At 41.6% G+C, this 9270-nt stretch overlaps 2 protein-coding genes across 2 annotated transcripts; one reads left to right on the plus strand and one right to left on the minus strand.

Annotated features, from left to right (window-relative positions):
- Positions 1–13: 13 nt before the first annotated feature.
- On the minus strand, positions 14–771 carry CBG25462 (the record flags this gene model as incomplete). The annotated part of the gene is made up of 3 exons (XM_045241782.1): positions 14–376; positions 423–626; positions 676–771. The coding sequence occupies 3 exons, from the start codon at positions 769–771 to the stop codon at positions 14–16; spliced, it is 663 nt and encodes a 220-aa protein (XP_045100484.1).
- Positions 772–1034: 263 nt separating this feature from the next.
- CBG21953 lies at positions 1035–9259 on the plus strand (the record flags this gene model as incomplete). Its single annotated transcript, XM_045241784.1, has 13 exons — positions 1035–1124; positions 1177–1321; positions 1409–1527; positions 1572–1676; positions 2482–3420; positions 4098–4412; positions 4469–4965; positions 5399–5599; positions 6935–7144; positions 7216–7290; positions 8511–8651; positions 8709–9120; positions 9173–9259. 13 exons carry the CDS (start codon positions 1035–1037, stop codon positions 9257–9259), a joined length of 3336 nt encoding a protein of 1111 aa, XP_045097423.1.
- Between the last annotated feature and the right edge of the window lie 11 nt (positions 9260–9270).

A 9270-nucleotide genomic window follows, 5' to 3' on the forward strand; every position in this document is an offset into this window, starting at 1 on the left:
CGTTTATCGGGGATTAAGGATTATTAAAAAAATTTTTCGCAATAATATTGAGGAAAATACATATTTTTTTGAAACATTTTAAGGCAATAAAAATTTTTGATCGGAGTCCTCCTTTAATTACCAAGACTATTTTGTTGAACTTTTCATCCATCTTTTTATAAATTTCTTCGATACGCTTCTCGTCGAATTTCACAAATTCCGTGGTTTTTTGGACACTTGCATGTCTGCGTTTCAGAAATGGAACCACCCGGAGAATAATTTCCATTAAATTTCCTCCGGGAAGGAGAGTAATCATGTTTTGAAAAATCACAAAGAGATCCGGCTTGACAATGTATTTCTCATCGTTTTTCAAGCTTTTATAGATGATTGGATTCGTCTGAAAAATTGTCAAAACTTGTTGTTGGAAAGTGAGTGTGTTTTACTTGATATGGTTCACCGGAAAGGCCAAAATACTGGGAATTTCCTGGGAAATTCTTATAAATTGTAATATTCTCCGAAAGCTCCTCAAGTGATCCGTACATTCGAAGTCTGTGATTTGATTTATCAATCGATACATGGAGTGATTCTGCTTTTTCTTTCTTTAGCACTTCTTTGGGACAATGAACGTTTTTGAGATTTGGGTGGAACTGAAATTAGTTCAGGAATCAATGAAAAGTCAATGAAAAATCGATAAACCTCTCGAACAGTTTCATTGAGAAGATAAAAGAAGCCTTCTTTATGAAGACACATCGGAGCTTCAATGCATTTGCAACTTTCCAAAAATCTCGACATATTTTTTGCTTTTTTGAGACGATATCTATCGACTTTGCTGTCTGAAAACAGCCTGAAAATTTAGAGTGAGCAAGAAAATTACTGTAGAAATTCAAAGGCGCATGCTTCCCTTTGTTTCTTCACTAGTCCGAGAGGACTACACCGCAGCGCTCTCCTCCAAATTTTCAAATTTCAAATTCTCCAAAATCGCCGATTTTCACCTAATTTTCTCGGATTTTCTCCGTTTTTTTTTGTCAAAAATCATTGAAAAAAATTTCAGCGACATGACAGAAAATGAAAAGGACTACGTAATCGCTGAAAATGGTGGAATTTTCGAGCAGGGCGACTTGATACGAATCGCATCGGTTTATATGGTAAAAATCGATTTTTAAAAGGATAACGAGCTTCACTTTTTTGAATTTTCAGGTTTCCGAATATTTCGATTTGGACAAATTCAATGAAAAGGTTCAGGAGCAAGAGCAATCGCTACAAAATGGATCGATAGAAAATGTGACGCTGAAAAATCAAGATGGCCTGTTAAAAGAGCTTCTGGGCTGCTCCAAACAATGTAGTAAGTGAAAAACTAACCAGAAATTCAAATTTCCCACGAAAAATTAGTCTAGAAATCTCGCTCCACTGATAATATGCCAATTTTCAGGAATCTACGGCTCCACCCATCAATTTTTGGAGAATCTCACCGAATTTCAAGATTTTCCATGTGCTCGAAAGTATTTTCCACTCAAATTCACCACTCCATATTATGTAAGAAGCCCCGTGGCCGAGAAAAATTTCTTGGTGGCCTAACTTTTTTTCTCTTCCAGACCACGCCCCTCGTCTACAAAAGCTCTAGCGGTCAGCGATTTGTGTGCAAACAGGATCTGTTTCCGATTCTACAGTATCTGGTCAGAGATTCCATTCCTTCATCGGTAAGAATCTGTAGAGAAGTGCTGGCCTAGAAAAATTTCTAGGCCACAGAACGTCTGGTGGCCTAGCTTTTTCAAATTACGAGTTTCTAGGCCATGAAAAAGTTGGTGGCCTAGATTTTGCAAATTTTGGGTTCCTAGGCCACGAAAAGTTGGATGGCCTAGGTTTTCGATTTTTGAGTTGTCTAGGCCAAAAAAGATGGTGGCCTAGATTTTTCGCATTCCAGATTTCTAGGCCACAGAAAGCTTGGTGACCTATTTGTTGACCGATTTCAGAAAGCTTGGTGATCGATTTCAGAAAGTTAGGCCATGAAACGTTGGTGGCCTAGATTTCTCGAATTTTGGGGTTCAAGGCCACCGACGCATTGATGGCCTCACTTTTTCATTTCTTGATTTTCTAGGCCACGAAAAGTTTGATGGACTAGGTTTTCGATTTTAAGATTTCTAGGCCACGATTTCAGAAAGTTAGGCCATGAAATAGCTGGTGGCCTAGATTTTGCAAATTTTGGGTTTCTAGGCCACCGACATATTGGTGGCCTAGCTTTTTCAATGTTTGAGCTTCCTGGCCACGAAATCTTTGATGACCTAGATTTTCAAAAATTTGAGTTTTTTGAAATTCAGGCTTTGCTGGCCTAACTTTTCGAATTTCTAGGCCATCAATTTGAGTTATCTAATTTCCAGGGTTTCCAATTTCTGGACAAATAATTCCGGTGGCCTAACTTTGCCAAATTTTGAGTTTCTAGGCCACGGAAAGTTTGATGGCTCAACTTTTCAAAATTCTAGGCCACCATTTCCATTTTTTTTCCAGAACAACCAAATGATCTCCACCCTAATCTCGATATTTCTCAAATCCAAAGAAGACGTCGCCAACGGAAAAATGGAATTTCTGAAATTCGAAATTCTGGAATTGCATCAGCTCCAACGCGACCTCCAAACCACTGAAAACACCTATATCGACGAGACGGGCGCGCTGAAATCCACGATTTTTCAGCAAGAAGTTCTGGAGAAGTTGCGAAAAGATTTTGGCGAATTTTCTGAGAATTTCGACGAGCTAGCCGGAAAATTTCTGAAATTAATCCCGACGACATGGACCACCGAAGAGTCGCTGCACATCAAAAACGAGCTGGAAAATCACAAGATTCTCGAGAAAAATTTCGTCGATCTCGTCATTTGTGTCTATACAAACACGATTTGTATCTTCAAAAAACTGGAAGCGACGCTTAAAAAGTGGGCGGAGCTGCCCGCGGAAACTACCGTAATCCGCCTTTTTGAGGATGGCAATGAGCGATTTTTGCTGAAAGATGAGCTGTTGGAAGCGCTGAAAATCCCGGATTATCAGCAAAGTAATCGAGACATTGATAATTCGAAATTTATCCGAAATCCGCTGAAAATTCGAAAAATCAAGCCAAAATCGAAGAATAAGAATTTGCTGACACCGCCCGTTTGCACCGACAAATTCTATGGAATTTCGCTAGAAGACGCCGAGAAAAAGTACCGGCTACAAACTACAAATATCGATTTTATTCGATTCCCGATCCGACGGACCGCCCATCGAGCCATTCCGATCCTGGGACCGCCCGCCACGTGTGGCCACGCCCAGTTTTTCATCTCGGCCGTTGATGCGATGCTGGAAGTGCTGAAATCACTGATTTGGGGATCCAGACTGTTCCAGAAGTTTCCGATGGCGAAGAAGAAAGTGCTCTATGAGATTTTTGCCGATTTAAGCATGATTTTTGAGTCGAAAAAGGTTGGTGGAAGAGTTTTGGGTTTCTAGGCCACAGGTGCTTAAAACTGGAAAATCGAATTTTCGCGGCCTAATTTGTGTTTCTAGGCCACCTAGGAATGACGGCCTAGAAATTCAATTTTTGGATTTCTAGGCTATCATATTTAAATGACCTAGAAACTGCAATTTTTGGATTTCTAGGCCATTTGATTGTGGCGGCCTAGAAATCCAAAAGTCCGAGTTTCTAGGCCATCAAGTGAAAGTGGCCTACAAAATTTTGGGTTTCTTAGTAAGTTAGGTGAGATGGCCTAGAAAATATGAAATTTAGGTTTCTAGGCCGCGGCCAAATTTTTTGGTTTTCTAGATCATGGCCGGTTTCTTCCGGTTTTCTAGGCCATGGCCGAGTTTTTTGGACTCCTAGGTCATGACCGAGTTTTTTGGTTTTCTAGGTCATGGCCTAGTTTTTCGGGTTTATAGGTCATGGCCGAGTTTTTAGGATTTCTAGGCCATGGTCGAGTTTTTTAGGATTTCTAGATCATGGCCGAGTTTTTTGGTTTTCTAGGCCATCAAGTTGAAATGGCCTAAAAAAGCTAAAATTTGAGTTTTCTAGGCCACCAGAAACGTAATGGCATAAAAACTCGGTCATGACCGAGATTTTCAGAAATCCTAGGCCACCAAAATCAATGCATTTTCTCTTCCAGAACATTCCAACACTCATCAAATTGTCGAAAATTCGAGAAGTGACCAATTTCTACTCGAAAAAGTGCGCATTCCACAAGAAAACGACGCATCGCGACCTTCTCGACGATTCTGAAAACGTGGAATTTACGCTGAGCAATCTGAAGGCCGAGCTTCAGAAGCTGGAGTTGTCTGGAATTTTCCCGGAAATTCTGGAAGTTTCTGACTTCGTTTTCCTGGAAATTTCAGCCCAAATTGGTGAAGAACAGACGATAGGGATCTGGTTTGACGCCGTGGAGAGCTGCCAATTGATTTGTATTCTGAACTTGTTTCCAAAGGTACGGTAGTGGGCGGAGCTTAATTAAAAATTTCAAAATTCGAAATTTTCTTCCAGCTCAAAACCTTCCTCCACGCTCAAAAATCTTGCCACCGTATCCCGGGACTTGCCTGTGCCACGTGTCCGGAATTCCGAAATTCAGAATCTCAGAATTCAGAAGACGTCGTGACGTCATCTGAAGAATTCCCGCGAATCGGACGTTGCCACGTGGCTCCTGTGGATTTTGTGAAGGTTCTGGGATTTCCAGACGCTCCAGAAGACCCGGAAGAAGACATTACGTACGATTCACTATCAGATATATGTCTTGGCGCGCCGCCAGATGATTCAGATTCAGAAGACGATGACGACGACGACGACGACATTCCGCCTCTTCTAACGTATCGTCCAAGACCGACGACGTCGGAAATCGAGACGCAGACAGATGAGGTGTGGGCGGAAATCGGGAGAGATGACGTGGCGAATCTGGAGAAGGTCATCGTCGAGGTGACGAAGAGTATGGAGGAGTTGGGACTGAATTGGAAGGAGAAGGAGGACGATTTTGAGCTGTTTAAGCGGTAAGAATAGGGACTAGGTGGCCTGGGAATATGGATTTCTAGGCCACAAGTCATATACGGCCTAGAAACCCGAAAATATGAGCTTCCTAGGTCACCAAAATCCTCAAAACCGATAAGGATGATGGTGGCCTAGAAACCGGAAAATCTGGATTTCTAGGCCATCAAGTTGAAATGGCCTAGAAACTCGAAACGTTGAGCTTTCTAGGCCACTTTCAATTGATGGCCTAGAACCCCGAAAATATGGATGTCTAGGCCACTCATAACTGATGGCCTAACAACCTTAATTTTATATTTTCTGAGTCATTTTCAATTGATGGCCTAGAACCCCGAAAATATGGATTTTTAGGCCATCAAGTCGAAATGGCTTAAAACACGAAATTTTGAATTTCTAGGCCACCATTTTTCTCCAATTTTCAACGAATTTCAATTTCAGAGAAATGTCACAAGACGCGAAACGATCCGACGCGAAAATCAAGCTGCTCGAGCGGGATTTGAATAGATCACGAGAGAAAAATGTGCAGTTGAAGAAGAAAATTCTGGAAACGCAGGGATTGGCGAGAGAGAATTCACAGTTGAGATCACGAATTTTGGAGTTGGAAACTAGAGAAAATCGATTGAAGGACGAGAAAAAGAGGTGAGATTTTTTCCTGGCCTAGAAACATTGAAATTTGGGTTTCTAGGCCATCCAGAACTTGGTGGCCTAGAAATCCAAAAGAAAGGAAACCTAGGTCATCAAATTTAATGACCTAGAAACCTCCAATTTTGGGTTTCTAGGCCATATTGTTCGGTGGTCTAGGCCTCCTTTAATTTAGGGTTTCTAGGCCATCAAAAGTTAAATGGCCTAAAAATCTTCAATTTTCGATTTCTAGGCCATAATTTTCAATGTCCTAGAAACCTCTAAATCAGGGGTTCTAGGCCATATAGTTGGGTGGCCTAGATACTCGAATTTTCGGGTTTCTAGGTCACAAAGAAATGATGGCCTAGGAATTCTAACTATTAGGTTTCTAGGCCATCATTTTTGGTAGTCTAGAAATATCTAAATTTAGGGTTTCTAGGTCATCAAAACTTACATGGCCTAGAAATTCAAAATTTTGGTTTTCTAGGCCACCAAAAAGGGCATGGCCGAGCTACTCGAATTTTCGGATTACTAGGTCCCTAGAAACGGATGGCCTAGAAATTCTAACTTTTGGGTTTCTAGGCCATATAGTTTAAAGATCTAGAAACTCAAATTTTAGAACTCCTAGGTCATCAATATTCAATGGCCTAGAAAACGCAAATTTTAAGATTTCTAGGTCATCTTGTTCGATGGCCTAGAAATCCTGGAAATTTGAAATTCTAGGTCGTGACCTATTTTGTTGACCTAGTTTTTCAAAAAATGGGATTTCTAGGCCTAGGCCATGACCTCGAAATATCCAAGTTTGGGGTTCTAGGCCATCAATTGTCAGTGGCCTAAGAAACGCGAGTTTCAAGATTTCGAGGCCACGAAATCGTGATAGCCTAGAAATCGAGAATAATAAAATTTTTGGCCACCAACAGCAGTTTGACCCCAAAGCACAAAATTGCAGTTTCGAGGATTTCTATGCCACCAAGTCGTGATGGCCTGGAAATCCGGATTTTGAGATCTCTAGGCCACTAAACATAATGGCCTAGTTTTCCTCGTTTTTGGATTTCTAGGTCATGACTTTTAGTGGCCTAGAAATCCCAAAATTTGAGTTTTTAGCCCACCAAAACTTTTATTGCCTAGAAAACCTGAAATTTTCATTCCTAGGCCATATTGTTCGATGATCTAAAAATCCAAGAACTTTCGGTTTCTAGGCCACCAGAAGTTTCATGGCCTAGTCCTCCAAATAATGGGTTTCTAGGCCATTTTCACTCGATGACCTAGAAACCACATTTTTGGGATTCAAGGCCATGGCCTAGAAATCCCAATTTTTCCATTTTCTAGGCCAAAAAATCCCTATTTTTGCAGTGAAATCGCCCAATTGACTCGAAAAATCGAAAATCTCGACACGAAAATCGATCACCTGGAGAAGGATCTGAAAAAGTCGCAAGATCGAAACGAGGCGTTGAAGAATATTTTCCACACGAACGCGAATTTGAACGGCGAGATTCAACGGCTGAAAATCGGCATTTCCGAGGCGAAAATTCGCGAAAATCAGACTTCGGAGGCCTATGAGAAGTGGGTTTTTTCACAGTGGCTTAGAAAACCAACGTTTTGGATTTCTAGGCCATGACATTGTTTTTTTTCAGAATGAAGACCACGTTCAACGAGGATCGCACCAAATTCTCGGAACGTATTGCAGAGGCGACAAGGAGCATCCGAAGGTGGGGATTTTGGATTTCTAGGCCATGTTGAAAAAGTTCGGCCACCATAAAAAAATGGCCTAGAAACCCAATTTTCGTGAAATCCTAGGCCGCCAAAATGTGTTGGCCTAGAACTCCAAATTTTGAGGTTCCTAGGCCGCCAAACTAATATGGCCTAGGAACTCCAAATTTTGGGGGTTCCTAGGCCACCAAATTTTAGTGGCCTAGAACTTCGAATTTCGAGTTTTCTAGGCCACCGGACAGATATGGCCTAGAATCCCAAATTTTGAATTTCCTAGGTCACCAAATTTTAGTCGCCTAGAACCCCGAATTTTTGGTTTTCTAGGCCGCCAAAATGTCTTGGCCTAAAACTCCTGATTCCCAGATTTCTAGGCCATAACCTTCTCGGTGGCCTAGAACTCCATTTTTTGCTTTTTCTAGACCACTGATTTCTAATGGCATAGAATTCCAAGTTTTCAGATTTCTAGGTCATCAAACCTGGATGGCCTAGAATTCCAAAAATGAATATTTCTAGGCCACCAATTCGTAGTGGCCTAGGATCCGAAATTTAGAGTTTTCTAGGCCACCACGCAAATATGGCCGAAAATCCCAATTATTAAGCTTTCTAGGCCACTAAGAAAATATGGCCTAGAACTCCAAATTTAGGCTTTCTAGGCCACCAAGAAAAAATAACCTAGAACCTCGAAATTTTGGTTTTCTAGGCCGCCAAACTCTATTGACTAAGATTCTCAGATTTTGAGATTCATAGGCCACCGAATTGTAATGGCCTAGGATCCCAAAATTTAGGATTTCTAGGCCGTAACCTTTCCGGTGGCCTAGAAACCGAAATTTTGAGTTTTCTAGGCCATCAACTGATCTGGTCTAGAATTTCAAATTCTTGGATTTCTAGTCCATAGCCTTCTTGGTGGCCTAGAACCCCGATTTTCGAATTTACTATGCCATCAAACAAACATGACCTAGAATCCATATTTTTGAGATATCTAGGCCACCAAATCGTGATGACCTAGGATTCAAAAATTTGGGGTTCCTAGGCCACCGGAGCGTAGTGGCCTAGAAATTCGAATTTCAAGTTTTCTAGGCCACCAAATAATAATAGCCTAGGATTCCAAAAATTATGATTTCTAGGCCGCCAACGAGATATGGCCTCGAACTCCAAATTTTGGGTTTTCTAGGCCGCCTCTGAAAATCTTTTGTTAGTGAAAAAAAAACGCTTTTTTCAGCGAAAAAATGCGAATCTCGGAGCTGGAGACTACAGTATCCCACCTACGTCGTCAGCTGCGAATCGCCGAAGAACGAGATGCCACTTCGGAAATTCACACTTTGAAAGAGAATCTGCTCGAAAAAACGAGATATATTCAGATGTAAGCGACATCTGGACATTCGGATACACAGATTTTCAAAAAAATTTTGAATTTCAGAATCCACGAGACAAATGTAAATTTGAATACGGAACTCGAGCGCGATCGTCAGAAGTTTCGAGAAATTTCGCGGATTATAGGAAAAGGGGCGGAGCCTACTCAAAATAGGGCGGAGCCTATTCCCCAACAACACCATTCAATTAATTTCCAACAAGCCCCCTTAGCGGCCCCAAAACTCCGCCCAATTGGCGCGGAAAGAGCTCGAAACGCCGCCCCCAACCATCAGAATTCCACGTCGACGCCATCCACGTCATCAACGATCTCATCGCCACCGATTTTTGTGTTCCCCGCGGGTTTCGGCTCGAATCATCTCGAAATTTGCGACCCGGATTGTGTGATTTGTTTGTCGCAAGTTCGCTCCACGGATAAAATGATAAAGTGCCAGGAGTGCCGGCGCCGATTTCATTGGAAGGTAATTTTGGCGGAAATTCAAAAAATTTGAAAAAAAATTGCCTTTTTTTCAGTGTGCCGCGAATTGGCTGCAAGTGAATAGCATCTGCCCGACGTGCAAGGGCAAACTGCTGGACCCCGAAGAGTTTCCGGCTCTTTAAATAATTTTTTC

Source organism: Caenorhabditis briggsae (assembly GCF_000004555.2).
Source record: "Caenorhabditis briggsae complete genome, chrII, whole genome shotgun sequence".
Taxonomy (NCBI): Eukaryota; Metazoa; Nematoda; class Chromadorea; order Rhabditida; family Rhabditidae; genus Caenorhabditis; species Caenorhabditis briggsae.